General features: G+C 37.9%; 1 protein-coding gene across 4 annotated transcripts; it reads right to left on the bottom strand.

Annotated features, from left to right (window-relative positions):
- Positions 1–1,590: 1,590 nt before the first annotated feature.
- On the bottom strand, positions 1,591–21,116 carry LAT (linker for activation of T cells). 4 transcript variants are annotated; one of them, XM_026677528.2, is made up of 13 exons: positions 21,028–21,116; positions 12,601–12,809; positions 12,428–12,455; positions 10,154–10,206; positions 8,746–8,788; positions 7,403–7,461; positions 7,111–7,137; positions 6,811–6,859; positions 5,127–5,185; positions 4,382–4,435; positions 2,964–3,017; positions 2,290–2,361; positions 1,591–1,854 (listed from the first exon to the last, which is right to left on the bottom strand). In XM_026677528.2, the coding sequence occupies exons 2-12, from the start codon at positions 12,707–12,709 to the stop codon at positions 2,291–2,293; spliced, it is 606 nt and encodes a 201-aa protein (XP_026533313.1). In that variant the 5' UTR covers positions 12,710–12,809; positions 21,028–21,116; the 3' UTR covers positions 1,591–1,854; position 2,290. The 4 variants fall into 4 exon arrangements, with proteins under 4 accessions (XP_026533313.1, XP_087803054.1, XP_087803053.1 ...); XM_087946928.1 differs by having other exon boundaries at positions 12,601–12,721; positions 21,028–21,113; XM_087946927.1 differs by having other exon boundaries at positions 12,601–12,714; positions 21,028–21,089.
- Positions 21,117–22,032: the final 916 nt, after the last annotated feature.

Below are 22,032 nucleotides of genomic sequence, written 5' to 3'. Positions count from 1 at the left end.
CCTGTGAAAATGGAGAGGGATGCATTTTGCATTTTCGTTCCCCAGTTCTTCCTAGATCAGCCTGATCTCTTTTCTCTATGTGGTTGCCATATCATCTTCAACTCCACCAACTGGTTTGAAGCTAAGAAACTGCTAAAGGTCCACATACAGAAAATGTGCATTTCAATTGAGTGTCATCTCCAGCTGCAGTTTCCATCTAGGAAAGACAGTTTATCAAGTGGCCAAGAAACATAAAGCAAACGAATGAGACGGCTGTTAAGCCCTCTATGGAGTTTTAGAAGTGAGGAACAAAATCAAGAGGTCTCTGGTGCTGTTTTCCTGAAACAAATGGCATTGAGAGGAGAACCACTGCCTGTTTTTGTATCTCACAGCTCACACTAACCCAGAAGTGGGGAATGATGGCCACTTTTATGATTTGTGGACTTCAATTCCCAAAATATCTGAGCCAGCTCATTCCCCCCTTCTGCTCTAACCCTTTTCATTAGTCAAACAAGCCAGGGACTTAAGGGGAAGGAGAAAAAAATGATGCCAGGGTCATTACCTCATGAAAGAGGGAGAGAGAGAGAGAAGCAGCAAGCATGCTGTAATGGAAGAAAGAGTTGAGGCAGAATTTGAGAGAGCAAGAGAAGAGAAACTGCTAAATATGGAGCACCTGTATATATGGAAGTTCCCAACAGGCCTCATCAGCCTGGAGAGCACAACTGAATAATATGTGATGGTGACATACAAAATAGGCGACCGACTTACTGGGTTAATACAGCACAATTGTTGCATTTACATAATATGCTATGCCAAAGATATGTATTATATTATAGTTTATTATGATGACCTAGTCTCTCAAAAGGCATTCTTTTTCTAGCTTTATTTTGTGCTTTATGCAAACTCTAGATCAAATTATTTAAGTTTTTCAAATCTGCTGCTGGAATGGAATCATAGCTCAGGAATGCATAACTTTACCTAAACACAAATCCAACTATGTATACTTCTCCTTTCAATAATCCCATTGCCTGGAAAAAAAACACAGGTTCAATTATTGAATGTTGCAAAGATATGAAAATTGATGCTTAACTATGCCCTACCCAGTACGCAATTACTGGGCTATATGGAACTACTATCCAGAGGATGCAGCTATTTGTGTATTTACAAATAAGGCAAACATTATAAAATACATTGTATGTCTCATTGTCACATCTACCTATTTAATAACACTACTGTCTCTCTGAGAAAAAAATGGCACACAATACTTCATTTTTAATGCAACTAATCATAGGTGGTATTCATCAGGTTCTGACCAGTTGTGGAGAACCGGTAGCGGAAATTTTGAGCAGTTCGGAGAACCGTAAATACCACCTCTGACTGGAGATTTTACAGTATCTTTCCCCTGCCATGCCCACCAAGCCATGCCCACAGAACCGGTAGTAAAAAAAATTGAATCCCACCACTGCAACTAATGTTTAAGGGCTTGTTCTGCTACATCGCTTAATCACCAAGACTCGTTTGCTCAGTTGATCACATTGATCTTTGTTATCATCTAATAGACTAATCCAGACTTCTCTGCATTCCCTGGATCAATTATCTCTCAAATAGAAATGATGGTGAAATTCTTGGTTCTTTATTAGTCAACCAAACTTAAAAGCAAAACTGAATTGCTTTGGGAAAAGTCCATCAAAATACTGCTACTGATAATTGGGAGAAATTCTCAGGATGCGTCATCCAAAGTGCAAGGGAGAAAACTTAGGATATGACAAAATTGGAAGTTGTTCAGGAGAAGGTGTCCTGGCTGGTGATCCATCCTTTGCGAAGATTAATAGATCCCCCAATGCAAAACTGATCCTTTGAAATCCTCTTTTCAACCTAGGAAGAAGAGGGGAAAAAAGAAATGATACTTTAGACTGCATACAGCGGGATTTGTAACCTTTTCAGCAACAGACATCCTCACAGGCTTTAGAAGAATGACCCAATTTTAGAGATTACAATCATTTTTAGTTAATTTTGTAAAATACAGAGGTCAACATGCATAACCTAATAGCATTACAAGCACCTCCTTACAAGCACTGGGCAGCCTATTCATATTCAGTATTGTACTACTTCCCTCATTATTACAAATATAGTAGAAATATATTAGTTAATTAATTAATTATTAAATGTATATACTGCCCAACTTGCTATCTGGGGCAACTCTAGGCTGCTTAGTTTAAAAAATAATACTGCTGGGATTAATACCAACTATTATTTGCTACCACAGTTCAAGTCTTATTTACTTCAATCCCCTTCCCAGGGTCTAGATACCTCAAAGTCCAAAACAGACATTTTCATAGTCTGGAACATCATCTTCACTTTCCCGATCACTAGTGCCAACTACTGGAATATGAGAAACAATGGAGTATGTTAAAGTGTGTACATGTCTACACATATATTTTTAATACTCTGGGGGGATAACTGGTTAATGAGAGACTAAACCAGAAGTCAATAACTCCTGGCCCAAGACCACAAGTGGCTTTCCAGGTCATTTGCTTCTGCCTGTCACAGTGATTTATCACTTTCTCCTGATTTAATGTTGCAAACAACAAAAGACCATTTCTGTAAAGCCTGGTGGTCATAGAGTTGTCTCTGGCATAGAAGACTCTGAGAAAACTCTAGTATTATGGACATAGAAGTACAGCCATTCCAAAAATCAATAGCAGCTGCAATGTAACTCAAAAGGGGATTTACAAATAAGGAAGAACTTTTATTTTCCTTTTCTAGTGCCCATAGGTGTTGTGAAACAGCTTGTAGGAGAAGCTCACAGGATACCGTACATTTCCCTGGATAAGAATAAGACACCCTCTCCAATCTGCCATTCAGTATGGCATGCGATTTTGGAGCTAAAAAGGCTGTTCTTTTTACTGATGGGCTAAAGGAAATGAATGCACTGCTGAGAATAAGGACTTCCCTTGCACATCCTTTCAGCTTCCCTCACTCACCAAAACAAGGATCTAGTACGATCGGTTCCGGCTCTAGTACGTTCACATATTCACCTTAGCAGGAGAAAGGAAAAAATAAAAAAGGATGACATTAAATCCCATATCAATGTCAGTAGAGGACAACAGCTTTCCCCGTGTAGGTCCCATGATTTGCTGAAAAAGCTGGAATAAATCTTGCAGGCAAAATAGCTACAGCTATTTTATAATATTTTGCTTTCTTTTCCCTTTTATCAGCTGCCCCTGCCTTACACCTAAGTGATTCATTAGAAAGGCTTGGGTGGAGAACCGAAATAAAACAGGAATCAATCAAGGAGACACACACAAAAACATTTCCAGCAATGACTGGGCTCACTCACACATTCAGACTGAATCAGGGTTTCTTTTGATTGTGGGTTATTGAATATACCACTACTAACTAGGTTCAGTCAACGTAATAATAAATTCACAGTTTAGAAATTATGATAATTATAATTCAAAAGACCTGGGAGGCAGGTGGTAGGGCAAAAATTAGGAACTGCTTTCCCTAGGAAATTCATTGTATCTTTATTTAATTTGATATTTTTGAGATTTCTATGAGATTCACCATAATAATATTTCAAAATGTACATTTTTGTATATAAATGAGTTATTGCAAGTATAACATGGATCTTATTTTAATGTTTTATGTTTAAAGTGAGAGAGCTGTTTCTATAGCTTTTTCTATGAGCTACAGTGGCGCAGTAGTTAGAGTGCAGTATTGTAGATTACTTCTGCTGACTGTCAGCAATTTGGCAGTTCAAATCTCACCAGGCTCAAGGATGACTCAGTTTTACATCCTTCCCACTTAGGGAGGGCTGTAAAGCAATGTGAAGTGGTATTGCTACTTAAGTGCTATTGCGATTGCAATTGTGATAGTGGTATCCTCCATATCAAATTCTGTTCTAAAGAAGCCAAACTGAAGTGACATTCGCATCATTTTGGCATCAGGCAAAGATTGATTTTTCCCAGGTTTTTAAATTCCTTTTTAAATTTTGTATTTTTTAAAACTCCGAATGAGCACCTTTTTGCTGCCTACCTTGTATGGTGTTTTCATTTTGCATTTTATTTATAAATGACTATAATTATTCTTTTTTTTTAAATTAATGTTTTAATGTGTTTTGTTATAAAATGCCTGAAAACTTCAGGTACTGTGAGGTTTTAAAATTTTTCGTAAATAAAATAAAAACAAAATACCCTTCCTATATATCTGAAAAAAGAGTCTTGCAGAACTATTTTTATAGCTATTAGACAGTTTATTTGTTTATTCATAGATGAGAACACCATTATAACTTGCTTTGTTCCATGTGTCAACCAGACCATTTTCTAAACTCAACTCCACCACTATATGTTTTTTTCCTTGCTAGTCCTGTCTCTCCTATCAGTCCACTTCTTCCACCTACCAAGTGAATGCCGTTGAGACTCAGGCACATTTTCATATTGGTCCATTATGGACTCTAGAGAAAAAAAAATAGGCGAAGGAAAGCATGTTTAAAAGGGATAAAGCAATACATACTACTCAGGATTTTTAACAATTAAATTAAGATAATGGATTAATATAGTAATTACCAAAAAAAACACCAAATTATCTTTTTTCAGAAAACCAAAGATTTAAAGACACCAAGTAGTGCAATCTGTGCCCAATCTCATGACATTTTTGGCAGCAATTGTAAAGCAATTGCCCAATGGGCATTTTTTTGTTGGAAATGGGAAGTAAGTGTTGGAAACCAGCAAAAAAACATCACAACAGCATATTGCAAATGACTGTAGAGATAAGCTGGGTGCCAAGCATCCAAAATGCAAGCATCCAAAATGCAATCACATGACTCTGGGGAGTGCGTGTGACTATTTTTAAAAAAACAGCATCATACAACTTGGAACAAATATGTGTGTATTTGGGTAGACTCTTTTCTTCTTCAACTTCCTTTTCTTGTAAGGATTCCCTTCCTTTTTTTTTCTCTCTTAGTTCTTTTTAAATCTTGCTGGATTTGGAGGTTCCTCTCCTTCCAATTCTAATGTCATGTGAATCGAGAAACCATGTGAGAGCAGTACGAGAAACCCAAAGGCAAAGAAAGGCAATTTAATCCAACAACACTAAAGAGGCTATGACAAGGAGGGACAAAAGAATCCTCCTAGTTGCCAACTTACCAGAAGAGGCATGATCTTTGTTCCTCTGTTCTGTGATTGGAACATCAGGCAACACCACTCTGTTGAAGGCAAGCAAGACCCAGTAAGAGCAGAATGAACAAATGAATCAATATTGCTAGTCCTCACTCACAACTACCTTCATTAACAGTTATAAATTGGGATTGTTCTCTATTTCTACTGCTCATTCTTTCCCTTTTTTTATTACCTCTCTTAAATTGCTAAGAGCAAAGTTTCAATCTTAAGATTAACAGAGTTGGAAGGGACCTTGTAGGTCATCTAGTCCAACTCCCTGCCCAAGCAGGAGACTCTCCACCATCAATGACAAATAGCAGTCCAGTCTCTTCTGGAAAGCCTCCAGGGATGAAGCTCCCACAACTTCTGAAGGTATTGGTTGATTGTTCTCACAGTTAGAAAATGTCTCATTTCCAGGTTGAATCTCTCCTTGTTCAGTTTTCATCCATTATTCTTGTCTGGCCTACAGGCACTTTAGAAAATAGATTGACCCCTTCCTCCCTGTGGCAGCCCCTCAAATATTCAAAGACTGCTATCATGGTCCTCTTCACTAGACTAGCCATGCCCAGTTCCTGTAACCGGTCTTTATAAGTTTTAGCCTCCAATCCCCTAATCATCTTGGTTGCTCTTCTCCGTACTTTGTCTAGACATCTAGAGTCTAAACATCTTAGTGTGGTGACCAAAACTGGATGCAGTATTCTAGGTGTGATCTTACTAAGGCTTTAAATAGTTGGTTGACCTGCCATGAATAAACTGGCAAGGAATGCTATCAATGAAAAAAAAAATCCAGGAAACAGAACTCCCAAAAATGGAACCAGGAAATTCTATAAATTTCTCATCCCACATATCTATGATCCACAATTTTTAATCCAACTTCTAGATTATATTCTTACATTTAAACAATTTAGTATCATTTTTAGCCTCTTGTTATAAAACATCTAAACTGTTCAGATACAAACAAAACAACTATATCTTAAAATTTCAGAATTACATGCGCACATATACAGACGCACACAAATATACACATAGGGAAGAATGAGGGGGAGGGGAATCCATACAGTAGGTTTCACACAAAGTACGTGTCATTTTTTCACCCAGATACCTAAAACATACAATGGTAGCATCTTCCAGGTCATGGACAGCATTTGAAAGAAGGAGAACCATCACAATACAACTACAATACTATATAGATAGGCCTCAACTTACAATCACAATTGACCCCGACATTTCTGTTATTAAGTGGGACAGTTTTTAAGTGAGTTCTGCCCCATTTTCCTTGCCACAGTTGTTAAGTGAATCTGGCTTCCCCATTGACTTTGCTTGTCAGAAGCTTACAAAAGCTGATCACATGTCCCCAAGACTCTGCAACCGTCATAAATGTGAGTCGGTTGAGAAGCATCTGAATTTTGATCTTGTGACCATGAGGATGCTACAATGGTCATAAGTGTGAAAAACCATCATGGCCACTGTTTTCAGTGCTATTGTCGGTTCAAACACTCACTAAATGAACTGTTGTGAAGTCGGGGACTATCTGTAATTGTAGTTACATTCCCTGGCTATTCTCTGCACAAACTGAGAATGACAGAAGACTACATTATTTGGAGCCTAAAAGTAGCACTATATTGACTGAAAGAAGCTTTTTCCCTGACTCCTACCCTTCCCAAAAACTTACATGTATCCAGGAACATAATTTTCATCATCATCAGTAGGGCAAAGTGGTTCTGGGAAGACAAAGTCCAAAAAGATTAGATGCTCTTCTTTAGATTTAAATGAGTTCCACCCTCATCTCACATCTTGAAAACACAACTCCACTGAATCTATAAAGAAGCTCCCAGAATACAGAGAAGTGCCATGTATACTGCGCACAAGTCCATATCAAAAACACTCAAGAAAAGTGAGGCAAGCTTCATGTTTCAAGCAAAGATTTTAGGAAGGGGAAGAGAAAAAGAATATCTATTATGCTACTACTTACCTTCATTTTCATAACTTGGAACACTTTCTGAAAAGAGACAATGTTTGTAAGGGAGATTAGGTTGTCAGAATGACCTACAGTGGATACTCAAAGGTATATTCTGACCTGTATCCTTGCTGTGTTTCACAATCCCCCCCAAAAAAAAGCCTGTTTATTTCAACAGTTAGGATTTATAGTCATAGAGAAGCTACAACATTAGTAGTCTCTCATTTTCTTCTACACACATACACACAAGGAAACTCAATTATATGGTGTAAATGCACACATAAATATACAAGTTTTTACAACTTACCGTTATCCTCAATTTTGATGAATGCAGGTGTCAGACTACAAAAGCTATAAGAGCCTGTGCTGAAAACCGGAGGAGGAAGAAAGTGATTAATACATGTGAAAATATCTGAAGAACTGATCTACCACAGAATGGAGTGCCCTTTGTTTTCTTTAGCCATTTCTTTCATCTGCCAAAAATATCTTAGTAAATAAGAGAAAGATGCTGGGAGGTAATGGGAGGTAAAAAGAAAATGTGGCACTTTTTTTTGCTATTAACTGTGAAGAAAGTTATTCTTAAGACTGTTGTACTTCTGCTATAACACTTTTTTTAAAGAAGAAAACTCTTCCATAATGCAGGAGTTTGCTACTCAAATTCAAAGCAGAATCTTTGATGACAAGAAAAGGTATTGGGACATGTTCATCCTAGTTTCCCATTCCTTATCTAGTCTCAGTCACTTTTAACAAAAAGCTTATATGAATTTCCCATCCACTTCCCCAACGATTCCCACCTACAAACCCTCACACCAGTATACTTAATGATGCAAGGAAGCTGTCAACATTTCCTAATAGGACAATCCCTCATTATTCTGGCAAGGTAGCAGATGTAGCCCACAGTAGGGTCTAGGACAACTCACCACAGCCAACTCACCATGGCCAACTTGCCACGGCCATCTCGTTGCAGCCAACCCAGCATGGCTATCTTGCCATGGCCATCTTGCAGGACAACTCATCATGGGACAGTCCATGTAGGATAACTCAACACAATGTTATCCGTCACTGTTTCTTCTACATTATTTCCATTTTTGTCAATGTAAATAATGTCAAAGAAACAAGGGTAGATAACAGTTACCGTGTTGTTATCCCACGTGAAATCGTCCCACAGCGAGTTGTCCTACGGTGAATTGGCTGCAGCAAGTTGTCCTATGGAAAGTTGGCTGCAAAAAGATGGCTGTGGCGAGTTGGCCATGGCAAGATGGCGGTGATGAATTGGCCCATTCTGCCCACAGGAAGCCTTAAGCCTATATTACTATTTCCTCATGGAAAAGCAGCTAGGGAGAGGAATAAGAAATAGGAGACAAAGTGGCAATACATTTGCTATCTAAAGTAAATCAGATGGACAGTCTCCTTGCATTAAATAAAAGTGCACCATTAACAACTGAATTGAATTTCAACTCAGAAGCAGGACAGTTTTCTACAATTCAAGCAGCCAATTCAAGCTAGGTAGTTTAGGAAGGCATGAGGCAAGTGACTAAAGATACAAAGCTGTACCATTTTGCTGCTGCTGCCAGTCACCTCCCAGCATCCTTCATCTTAAGCAGATGTTTTAGAACACCCATAACACAAGAGAGAATAGTGGGTGCTCACCTCTGCAAATCTGGCTGGGATTGGATGGCAGACCAAGGTGGCGCTGCAAACAGAGACGGGGGGGGACAAACTCAGATAAGATTAAACAGAACCCAGGTTCCTCTTTACTTTCTGTGATTCAGAGCAACAACCAGCATGAAGGAATGGTTGGCTAGCCAAGTTTAAACCATATTTTTTAAAAGCTACACGTGTAAAGGAGAGACCATTCATTCATTCAAATTTGCTGCAGCTGCCCAATTATTTTCTTCTGGGGAAGAGTAGGAGTTAAACTGAAACACAAGGGCACTTTCAAATTTTAAGAATATGCTTATTTACAAAATGTAACTAAGAACATATTTTTTCTTCAACATTATCAATTCACACTATTTCTTTCATCTTTCTGTCCTTAATAGATATTTTTCTAACAAGAGAGAAAAAACAATATTAACTGCATAACCAATAGAGAGCAATAGAAATATTTTTCTTCTTGGTTTAGGGCAGGGGTAGTCAACCTTTTTATACCTACCGCCCACTTTTGTATCTCTATTAGTAGTAAAATTTTCTAACCGCCCACCGGTTCCACAGTAATAATGATTTATAAAGAAGGGGACAAAACCCCTTTCGCCCACCATGAAAGCTAGAACACCCGCTAGTGGGCGGTAGGGACCAGGTTGACTACCACTGGTTTAGGGCAAGGAGATATTTCAGGACATCCCCCAATGAACTAGAGCACTAATGGTAAACTAACACAGTAGTTAACCATTTGCTACCTTCTCTTAAAGCTGAAAATGGCCCCATTTCATTCTGCATGACACAATTCAGCCAATGGTAGGGCTGGCCTCAAGATCCAAGCTTAAAGTTACATCTGGGACCCACCAAATATTGTTCACTGATATTACAAATCTTAGTTCATCTTAGATCTAAGCCAGTATTTTTTAAAGAAAAAAACATTTTCTGTGATAAGCACAAACAGGGGTGTGTATAAATATATATAACCCATGTGCTGAAAGGAAACACATGAACAGATGAACCACACAATGTAATATTAAATGTTGGCTTGAACTTCTGAGGAACAGATTGTCCAAATTAAAACCAGGTTCAAGCACCTTCAATACTTTCAAACACTACTCTATGTTAGTAAGTTTATAGTCTTCAGCATCAGCTGCCACTTTCGTTACATATGATAGGTGGCATCATACATTGAAAACTATTAATGGAAGACAGCATGGCTTAGAATGGTGAAGCTGAGAGTTCAAACTCTTAAAAGAATGAGAGTTTAGCAGCAAGGCTACTGAATCCTGAGATGGAGGATCCACTTCCCCAAATTTTAAACTATAAGTTTTAAAAAAATAAAGGCAATGAAGAGATAATGTTGAAACCCTGTTAAACAGGTCAGTTTTGAAATATGGTAAAACTGAGGTCTACTTACAGGGAGGACGCCTCAACACTCGGAAAGTCTGGGAATGAATATTAGTGGAAGGCCTGTGAGAATAATAAACCAATCAGAGTCTATTTTCTGGAGGGTAGAGAACATAAGTCTGAAAGATGCATTTATCTTTTTTCAACTATCTTACTCAGCAGTCATCATGAGAATCTTTTTCCAGCTGTTCTAGACTGTGTTGTGTAATTTGCTCATCACTCCATGACATCTATGCAAGCCTTTGCAAACATGACTCCTTTGGTTGAGTTGGCAATGCTGCTGCTTCTGCTTGTGAAAGCTTTAAAATAGAAGTGCTTCCCATGAATATCCAGAGAAGCCAAAGAATAAACCTGGCTTCTTCTACATGCAGAGCACCCACAATATTTCATTGAGCTATAGCTCTTCTCATTCAGTGCCACTCTTAATCTATATATCATGCTAAGCCAAATTGGTGTGGTTTTCCTTTCTTTTTGGTTTATCCAGTTATCAATTTGTATGGTTGCTGTTTCCTAGAATAACTGAGCAGTTAACATAAAAATAATCCACAAAAATAAAAAAAACCAGATACCCAATTCCCAATCATCGTACATTTTGTGAATCCAACCACTTCAATTTATAAACCTTGATTAATAGCTGGATGTTGCGTGAACCCAGCCACAACCCATGTGATATGTAGTCATGCCATGCTTCAGTTTGATATGTGAATCTAGGCTCTATTTGCCTAAGCCAGATAAATATTTACACAGGTAGTCTCATGCTGCTAAAATAAGCAAGTTGGAAATGTAAATTGCTTAAATTTATATTTTATTCTTCCTATTTAAAACTGCTGTCAATTTTCTTCTATGACTATCAAAAATTTCTTCTCCATTTAAGCTTGTGCTTTGAGAACTTGCAAATTCTGAGTACTTTTTTTTTAAAAAAATGTACAACAGAAAATCTGCATTGAATGTCCTTGAAAGAATGTTAAATTATAACTGCCTTGTTCTTTTTTTATCAGGGCAAAGCAACTCAAATCAATCCTTGAACAAAACATCGCTGCTGAAAGGAATATTGAAATAGAAATTAGAGCCATATTTTGCAGCTGCCTGTGATAAGAATTACAGGAAACCCATTGTAAGCCAAAATATAGCCTTAAGGTATTTCACATAATTCTGCATTCATTCCAAGTACTATGCAATGAGAAAAAACCAACTCACAGAGCAAATGAATTGATAACTGTGATACACTTAAATGAGTCAATCTATACATTCATAGCAGCAATTCATCCAAATTCTATACCAGACTGCTGTATCACTTTAAGGTACACCAAAATCATATTACAGAATGCTGCTAATATTTTTTTAAAAAAATAAAAATAAAAAGCAAGAACAATGGACAGAGAGACAAATACAATTCTCCCCTACTGAAGTATTTCTGTATAATAAATATATTTAATAAGACATTTACCCATCCATCTCCATAGAGATGCTACCAAATGATACAGCTCAAACATTTTGTAGTCTCATCTACAGTACTGTTATGTGAATGTATCAAATTATGACAGGGGTCACTCACAATTAAGCCATACTTGCTTAATATGAATTCCTGAATAAATATATAAATATATAAATAGTGGGTTTGCATAACACACTAAACAATAAACCATGGGTCACAATTATAATGACAGAAGTCCACACAAGATGCTAGTGAAATTAAACAAACCACAGTTTGGCTTTGCATCAGGGTTGGGATTCTACAGGTTCGGACTTATTCGCTGGAACCTGTTGTTAGCATTCTAAGCAGTTCAGAGAACAGGTTGTTACAAGAAATTACTGGCCTAATCCTGTAAGGAAGGCAGGAAGGAAACATTCTGGTGTTGCTTACAGAAACTGCTTCTCCGTTAACTCTTATTACATTCTTGGCAGGACTAGACTTCCTGTCTCTGGAACTTCTCTGGAGTTTTTTTTCTCCTTTGCTGGTACTTTGCTTGTGTGGAGTGACCATTCAAAGTTACAGTGGCACTGAAAAAAGTGACTTATGACCGTTTTTCACACTTACGACTATTGCAGCATCCCCACAGTCATGAGCAGCGAGGCGAGGAGATGCGTGCCTCGATGTGAATGATGCTGAGTTGGCTATGCCCAGCCAGTCACATGCCCACCAAGCCATGCCCACCAACTAAGCCACGCCCACAGAACCGGTTGTTAAAAAATTGAATCCCACCCCTGCTTTCTTTCTAAATCGACCTAAACTCTGATTTTCCATTCTTTATTTTGCCCCAGTATAAGATAGTCATGGACTCACTTGTATTGGTAGTCATCAATAGCAGGTGCTGTTCAGAAAAAAAAAACAGATACATCAATGAAATTAGGAAATCCCATATAATTTATCTTGAGATGAAAGGTGTTACAGAGGATTTAAGAACTGGAGGCTATTTCCCCAAATAATTTTTAGGAACAGGAAGGGCAAGACTTAACTGTCTAAATCAGAGTCACGGCAATCAGTACACAGTACCAACAGAACCACCAGAATTGGGATTGCAAGTGCCAACATCCAGAAGAAATCACCCGTGTGGAAGATATCCATGCCACCTGCAAACTGACAGTAGAGATTGTAGACTTGGGATGGCAGCAGAATCCAGAGTGAAATATAGCATTGAGCAGACTAGTGGAACGTATCAACAGCCCTGTGAAAAATAACCAAATTATGGGTAAGATAATAAAGCAAATATAAGCATTTTATATCCTTCTTTGGCATTCAGTCTGTGTAATATTCCTTATTCTGAATTTTAGTTTGGAGAGCATTTTGGAGTTTTTAATACTAAATAGAAACACAAAACAAAGGAGTAAAAAAGGAAGAGTCCTTAAGGATAGAAGATACAGCATAAGCTTTCTGAGGGAAACTGGTAGTCCTTCCTTCCTTCCTTCCTTCCTTCCTTCCTTCCTTCCTTCCTTCCTTCCTTCCTTCCTTCCTTCCTTCCTTCCTTCCTTCCTTCCTTCCTTCCTTCCCTCCCTCCCTCCCTCCCTCCCTTCCTTCCTTATTTACCTACCTACCTACCTACCTCACCTTTATTATTTTAATAACTCAAGGTGGCAAACACACAGAATACTACTTCTTCTATTTTCCCCAACAACAACCGTGTGAGGTAGTTGTGTTGAAAGAGAGGGATTACCCCCAAATCACCCAGTCAACTTTCATGCCCAAGTCAAAACTGGAACTCACGGTCTAGTTTCTAATTGGGTGCCTTAACAACTAGATCAAACTGGCTTGGTCAGGTGAATGGCAATTCTAAAATGATGGACATTTGTTAGAAAAACCAGAAGCCAAATTCACAAGTAGAAAGTCCACAAGCAGGCAGTAAGAGTGGAGGAGAGGAAATGTGCTTCAAAGGGTGACATGCCTTTCATGTTCTTGCTTTATGATTGACAGAGTAATAAAAAAAGGAAGATGGTAGTTGAATGACATGGACTGAATTCACATGATGTAACCAGATTAGAAAATCCCTAGTAATGGCATTTGTACAACACAGCATTTTGTTCAGTTTTAATTGGGGAGATGAGCTTAGCACATGGGATAAACTTGGCTTGTTTTGAGATCGAATTTGGGTTGGTCACCAGGACCAGAGATTTACTATTCTGAGCTTTGATTTATGCTGGAGCTCATCTTCAGGGAATGTTTCTCTATTGGAATACATGCTTTGAGCTGTTCTGGGAGTCATATTCCAAAGCATGTATTCCAGAGAGAAATTCCCTTAAGAATGGCTCTAGTATTGAGTCCAAAAGCTAAGAAGACAAAACCTCTGGTCTAGGTGACTGACTAAAATTCGAGTTTGCATCATTATCCTGGGACATGTATATTTGCCTTCATTCGTTAGCTTGTTTTGTTAATTTATGATTCAATGTATTGTTGTAATGCAGAAATCGTTAATTCATTAAATCCAGTGCAAATTAATTGCAAGATGGTTTTTTTAAAATGTCCATAATATGTTATTAACATGTTTGGGAAGATACAGGCTTCAGCAGATGAGATACTGATGCAAAATTAATGGGACAGTATGAAGAGAAAGGGAAGAGAAGGAAAAAGGACAATGCTTCTTTGAGGAATTCTTTTTTTTTTTTTTTTTTAAGATTATGTTAAGAACTTTAGAACTTATTCTGTTATTTTCACACTTCTCTCAAAATGTGGAAAACTCTCTGGCCAATTTTCAAGCAAAAGGTAAACTGGAATTTTTACATAAATGATAATTTGAATAAATCAAGTTTCTTCTTCACAGTTTAATAATTAAAATCCCATAATTGTTCTGTAATAATTAAGGCACAGAGTTGCAGATGAGTAAGATGCAAGCAAGATGGGTGGTGTTCTGGATTCAAAGACAAAAAGAGGCTTCAGAGCAGCATCCAGCAGCCACGTAACATCTGTCTGCCACTTCTTAAGCCAAATGTACCTTTTCCTAAGACTGAGTTGCAGTTACGGTAGAAAATCACACAATCTCAGAAAATGCAGCCGATTTGAGGAGATTTAGTGCTACATGAGTAACCTATGTGTTTCAAAGCTTTTTTTTTTTTTTTTGCTTTTGAATCTGAAGCACTTCATAACCCTATTATATATCAGTCCCAGACTTCTGGGCATTCATAAGCAAATGCCAGTAGAAGCATCAATTGTGGGGTGAAAGGAATAATTTTCAAAGTGCTGGAATAAATTATTCTTTCCCCATGTTTCTTAGGCAAATGGTGCAGAATAGATACTTCCTTAATTTCCTTCAAAGGGCCAGGTCTTAGGGAAGTATTTCTAAGCACATGATTTTCTTCAGAGCAGCGCTAACATCTAAAACCATGCAGTGTTTGGGCCGACCATGACTTCTGAGGGGCATGCTAGGAGAAATGCACTTTATAATAATCAATTGAAGCAACGTTTTAATATGACTACAATTAAATGAAATTAAAAGCAGTGAGTCTGATTCATTCCTATATATTTAGTACAGGTAGTCCTTCACTTTCGACTAGTCATTTAGCATCCTTTCAAAGTTATGACAGACTCCGTCTCCTAAAATGGACTTATAACCTGATTTCAAAGTTCTGACATCAGTCTCCACATGGTCGCGTTACTGCATTTTTGTGTGTATGTGTCCTCAGCAACCAGCCCACATTTATGACTGTTTGCAGTGTCCTGTAGACACATGGCTACTGGCTACTTACTTCTGGTTTCTGGCTCATCAAACAATGAGTTTACTTAACAACCACGGCATATGCTTTATGATCGCCACAAGAAATGTAGTAAAAATGAATCCAGTCATGTAATCAGCTTTACAACCATCACAAATTGTCAGGCTCAATTAAGGTCATAAGTCAAGGACTACCTTTAATTTCTGCCATCTGCACATTTGACAGGCAAAATTTGGAGAGGGACCCGGGGCTGCATCCCAAAGACGCTGAAGGCTGTGTGAAGTTGTGAAGTGTCAGGCTGCACCAATCTGTAATAGGACTCACCATCACGCAAAGTGCAAATGGGTCTTTGAGCACATGCGACGTTACTCTGCAGCAATTCATCTTCGCAGGAGGAAGTCAACATTGGGAAGGAGTGGGAGTGGCTGCCTTTAAAAGGTAATACTTCACCATCACTGAAAGATCACAGAGCTTCCCACAACATCTACAGCAGATAGGGAGACCACATAACCAGGTGCAACTAAAGGGGAGGGTGAGTGAGGCAGTGGTTTTCCAACTGAAACATAGCCAACCACACAATACTGTAAAAAGTTATTTTTCTGCAACAGAATGTATCTTTAAAGGAATAGTTGGCAAAGATCAGGAGATGCTATTTTGAAAGTAGAGTATATTTAAAATGGAGGAGAGCCCCACGACGGAGTGATTGCAAAAACAAATGTTGAATGTGGTTTTCAATTTGAAATGACGGGTATTCAGATTTGCACTTTAGCTTATAATCACAATTACCAGTATGAAGTGTTGCCAGACTGAGGAATTCTCCTCCAGGGTAATTTTCTGAGAAATAATTATTTTCAATCCCAGATACATATATAGGCAGATCCAGTTATCCAGTCTAGATCATTAGATATAGTCATTTTGGTGTGTAGCGAAGTAGCTCTCGTCTTCAATACACCAAGGTGGGAAGCTACCTAAATAACCTCATGTATTCCACTGACATTTCATGGAAGGAAGCAAAGCATACAATAATCACTAAAAAAGAAAATATCCTCAAAATATGACTTTGTAGATGGGCTACTACAACTATGTCAAGGACTAGGGGTTTTCATGGAGTTGTTTGCCAGACAAGAATTTTTCTTCATTCTTCCTCCACAACTTTACAATTATACTTCAATTCCACCATTTACCCAGGAGTTGAAAAAGTGTGTGTGTGTGTGTGTGTGTGTGTGTGCATCCTCCCCTCTATTTTCTTTTGTAACCATCTCCCAATAGCACTGCCTTGAAAAAAAATAGTGACTTGTTATTTTATTATTAAACAGTTTCAAAAATTTGGAAAAGAGTGCATCGCTTGGCAGGAAACAGGCGTTTATTGATAAATTAAACCAGTCTGTTCTCTCTTTTTTGACGGAATGATCAGTATAATTGAACACAAGAATGTAGTGAACATAGAAATCTTGGCTTTAGCAAATTATTTGAGAACAAACTTCGATGGGCTTCTAACAGAGAAAATGACAAAATGTGATTGCATTAAGCTAATGCTAAATGGACAGAGAGGTGGATGGACAAATGTGCCAAATAACAATATATAAATAACTCTGTATGAAACCAAAGAGAAGCATTCAGTGGCTTACAGTAGGGCTCTGGCCTAGGGCTCTGCTCTTCAATGTTATTTATACCTAGACAGTATGAAATTGCAAATGTCACAAAGAGAGCAGGGATAGCTAAACAACGAGATGAAGAATTTCAAGGCAAATATAAAGTTTTACATAGGAAAGAAAGGAACTTCTGGAGATGATGGGTAGGAAAGAAAGGACTTCTGGAGATGATGGCTCCATGAAAAACCAGGCCAACAACTGCAGTGGAATGAAAAGTATACCCTTTGAAACCACTCCAAAGAAGGAGAGGATTTGCAATCATTATACAAACACCATAAGGCAACGAGTTTCAGCTCCGGAAGACAAGGGAGTCGCCATCTTGCTCAGTCTGTAGTCAGCACCTTTGAAAGGATACTGGGTTTGGATGTTTCCTCTGCTAATTCTTTTTGGAAATTGCTTGACAAATATATCCCAATGATAGAAAACACCATAAGGAATAACGTAGCTAGTCACAAGGCAGCTGACAGCGACAAGTTCTAGTTTATGCATTGAGTACTAAGCAAACAATGAGTATCGGGACAAATTTTTTGCATCAAAATGCATTGAATACCAAATTTGATGAGTTTCAAAAGAGTTGAGTACCAAGATAATAATACTGTATATGAATCAAAACTTTAATCACAAGCACTGAAATAAAACAGTGATTAAAACTTTGATTTTAGAAAGTTACAAATAAGGATTTGGTTAAATTTGAAATAAGATTTTGGATTTAATTATAAAGAATAATTCCAGTGAAAAAAATGCTTTTTTGTTTTAAATTATTTTAAAAAAGGTAAGACTTAAAATTGGACATTAGAGGAAACTAGATGGATCTAAAGAATATTATTAAAGAACACCACAAGGGAAACTTCACTTACAAACATGGAATGAAACAAAATATTTTAACACTGGACATATTTTTGAAGAATGGATCCAGAAGTTAATTTTAAGAATCTCTGTCTCTATAGATGGACTGTGTTTAAAAGATTTTATAGAAAAGCAAAAGTTTTACCTGACATGATTTAAAATGATTTGATCATGAATTTAAAAATGACAGGTTACAAGAATGGCATGGAAAAAGATATTACACTGGACGTACAAAAGAAATTGGCTGATATCTTAATAATTAAAATATACAAATGAGAAACCAAGAGAGTTGCCTGGATAATTTCCCTACACTGGATTTACAAAAAAGGTTTGTTAAAGCCTCAAAGAATTTTGTGAGAAGAGACCAAGAAAAAATGTAAAGAAATCAAGATATTTTTTTGGAAGGGGCTAAAAATCAAAATAGTTACAAATAGTTTTTTAACAGCTGTTATAGCTTAAAAAATCTAAAACCCCTTAATTAGATGATGTCTATGGTATTCCCTTCCATTACATTCTACAACTGGCCCATGGAGTTTTCAAGATGAAAAGCAAGTTGAATTAGGAGAGAGGTTCATATTTAATACCTTAGAACAATGTGGCTGGCTGGGGAATTCTGGGAATTAAAGTCCAGATACCTTAAACTTGCCAAGGTTGAAAAACAGTTCCTTAACCACGAACTCCATTGAATATCCGGGTTAGGCTGGCTCAAAGTTCTGGGAATTGGATCCCCAATACAACACTTGATGATGATAGGAGAGCTGATCTAGTGGCCGCTACAGCATTATGATGGGACAAGCACACAATATGTAGGATGGACATTCCAAGCTGACTTTGCACAACTTACTAAACCATAAAACACCTGTTTAATCATGCTTTTACTATGCTGAGAAAAGGCAATTCCAAGGTCTTTAACTTGCATTCTTTGAATTCATGCTAAAAGTCAGATGCGGATATGGTTGGTCAAAATTGTCTATCCAGGTAGTCCTAGACTCAAGACCACAACTGAGCCCAACATTTCTGTTGCTAAGTGAGATATTTGTTTAGTGAGTTTTGCCCCATTTTACAACCTTTCTTGCTACATTGTTAAGTGAGTCACTGCAGTTGATAAGTTAGTAACCTGGATGTTAAGTGAATCTGGCCTCCTCATTGACTTTGCTTCTCAGAAGGTCACAAAAAGTGATCACATGACCCCGGGACACTGCAACCGTCATAAATATCAATTGCCAAGCATCTGAATTTTGATCACATGCTCATGGAGATGCTGCAAAGGTTGTATCTGTAAAAATTGGTTATAAGTCACTTTTTTCAGTGTTGTTGTAAGTTTGAAGTCACTATATGAACTGTTGTAAATCGAGGGCTAGCTGTATTTGCTAAGGCCTACACCAGTACTGAGAAACAAGCTCCTAAACACTTAGTTCATCCATCTGGCTGCTCTCATTCTGTAGAATTTTTGGCATCATCAAGCGTCAAATATTTTCTACTGGAGGAACTAAGGATGGAATCTAAAATCTTCTGCGTGCAAACTACATACTCTCCTATTGAATTAGTATTCCCCGTAGCAACGAAACAGTGCAATATTTGGAGTCGAAATAAAAAATTCACCCTTTGCTAGTGCGGCTTGATTTCGAATGGGTCATTGCCCAGTAGCCGGCAGCAGCCCAGGGGTTGAGGATCCCTGCTTTAAATTAACCCAGGGCTGGTGGGAACAGAAATTCAGATAGTTCTTGACTTAGAACAGTTTGTTTAGTGACTGATCAAAGTTACAACTGCAATGAAAAAAGTGACGACCGTTTCTTACATGAGCACTGCAGCATTTCAAAATTCAGGCACTTGGCAACAGATTCATATTTATGACAGTTGCAGTATCCGGGGGTCATGGAATCCCTTTTGCGACCTTCTGAGAAGCAAAGTCAATGTGGAAGCCAGGCTCACTTAACAACCAGGTTACTAACTTAACAGCTGCAGTAATTCACTTAACAATGATGGCAAGAAAAGTCGTAAAATGGGGCAAAACTCACTAAACAAACATCTCACATAGCAACAGAAATGTTGGGCTAAATTGTGGTTGTAAGTCGAGGACTACACGTGCAGTTACATGTCAATACAGTTGGAAGGCAACAGGATGCAGAAGATGTAGAAAATCTGGGATATGACCTTGTGGGAAACAGACAAGAGCAAGCACAGAGGTAAAGGACCTTGAGATTTGCAAGATGCATGTCAGCCAGATACAGGCAAACCAGATTAAGAAACAGCCTCCAGAGATAGACTACAACTTATTATTGAATTATGCTATAATAACTGCATCTTGCAGATATTCTAAGCCTATTCCACATAGAGATTTTTTTAAAAAATGGGGAAAAGCCAAAGTTTTTTATTTGTTTAGAAAGGACCTCAATCCTCTCTATTCATTTCAACTTTAAAAAAGTATGGGAACAGCAGAGGACCCAGAGATGAGTCAACAGTGAACCAACACCGGATTTGGGTGCCTGCAAAATCAGTCTTGCAGAGTTCTGTGGTGTCGTGGGAGAGATTGCAGTTACAGCCTTGCAACTGCAAGATCAGATAGCCTTACTTGGGAGAAAAAAATTTAAAAGCAGCAGAGGCAATCTATTCAAAAAGGAGAGCTCAGTATTTGGAATGGAGAAAAGGGAGGGGGAGGGGGGACAGAAGACATCTGAAGTGGAGAGCACCGTTACTCTACCACACAATGCCGTACTTTAAAACACCTGTTCAGCCCTCAGGCTTTTAATGCACTTGACTGGAACTCTGGCATCAGGTAAAGAGAGCTATAATCTTAGGGGTCCATCACCAACATTGCAAAGAGAGCTTGTTAGTGGGAACTGGGAAGAAGCATAATATAGGAAGGATAACATGGAACACCCAGCCCTAGGCTAAAATTTGAAGGGGATCATTCATTTTAACAACTCCTTTAACTAACACAGCCTGTCACATACCAACTTTCAAACTTTGACCAGATTAAGAGAATTAAGGAAGCATATGAAGGGAGCAGATCAAGGTAGGAAAAGAATAGTATCAAGAGAGAAAGTAAGGAAACACACAGGGAAAAGACATACCTCCCAGCTCTAGTTCACTTCGTAAGCTTCAATTTGTGAAATTCCACTGCTTTCTCAAGAACCCAAGAAATTACAGCTTGGTATCATAGAAAATGTAATCGACACAATGGTGACAGCAGCGGTTCCACCCCCCTCCAACCCTTTCTTAATTCCCTCTTGTGTAAACTCACATCTAGGGTCTCTATTTCCACATCTGGATGAAGGCTTGTCTGCTGAAGCAGAGATGATGCACTGTTTGATCGTTCCGGCAGGAAGGAAGTACTACAGTCACTAGCAGGAAGTCAAAGGGCAGATGCACTAAACCATGACATAGGGTGGGGGGAGCAAGAGGAATCACAAATAATACCATATTCAGAAGTTTCAGGAATATACACAGCATGAAGGGGTGATTTCAAGACTTATTTCATCCCAGTCACCAATTTCCTAAGAAGTCCTAAATCGCTTACCTGATCATAATTCAGATTGCTGATACTTATCAGGGGTGGGGAAGTGTTACTGTACTTTCCAAAAACTCCCACTTGTAAGCTTAGATAACAATTTATATGTGATAAATTTGAAATGCACCCTCCTACTTTTTTCAGATTCCCCCCCCCCCCAGCAGATAAGTATATTAGGGTACAGAGATACTTTTATAAAAGTAAATCTCTACCCTGCCCAATATAAAAATTTATTAAAAGGCAAAAGTCAATTTAAGGAAAATATTTAAAGTATTATATTAAAGTAAAAATATTCTCTTTTTGTGAATTAGAAAATTTTGAGGGCTTAAAACATCAAGAAATAATAAACCATTTATCTTCAAAAAATGGTGAAAATAAGGGAAGATTTTCAACAAAAACCTGAAATGCATTTTCTTCCTGCTTCAATCAGATTTTATATTGGATGAACAAAATAAAATGTTCAAACAAGGTTCTGGGCCTCCTTGTGTAGGATAGCAATGATAAAAGCAGTAGTGGACACAAAGTTATTAGAGAAATATTCAGATAGGAATCTATCTCATAAGGAATTCTGAGGCAAAATATTTAAGAGACAGATTATATATGAATACAAGAACCATTTTATTAAGGTATGGTTGTAAGAACAAAGGCTAAGTTTATATGATCATCGGCATTAAATCCTAAATAGATTTTCTGGACTGTATATTTTGGGCAATGGAAGAGGAGAAACTATTACAGATT

Source organism: Notechis scutatus, chromosome Z, assembly GCF_049901735.1.
Source record: "Notechis scutatus isolate UNSWTSFEM ecotype Mainland chromosome Z, rNotScu1.2, whole genome shotgun sequence".
Taxonomy (NCBI): domain Eukaryota; kingdom Metazoa; phylum Chordata; class Lepidosauria; order Squamata; family Elapidae; genus Notechis; species Notechis scutatus.
This window is presented reverse-complemented; position numbering and strand designations above follow the sequence as displayed.

What these genes read in the sequence shown, in the direction of transcription:
- LAT (XM_026677528.2), bottom strand. Translation starts at nt 12,709, where the DNA reads ATGGATATCTTCCACACGGGTGATTTCTTCTGGATGTTGGCACTTGCA. An exon ending in AGTGTTGAGGCGTCCTCCCT is followed by an intron (nt 8,789 to 10,153) that starts GTAAGTAGACCT and finishes CTCTGTTTGCAG; the next exon opens with CGCCACCTTGGTCTGCCATC. An exon ending in TCCAAGTTATGAAAATGAAG is followed by an intron (nt 6,860 to 7,110) that starts GTAAGTAGTAGC and finishes TTGTCTTCCCAG; the next exon opens with AACCACTTTGCCCTACTGAT.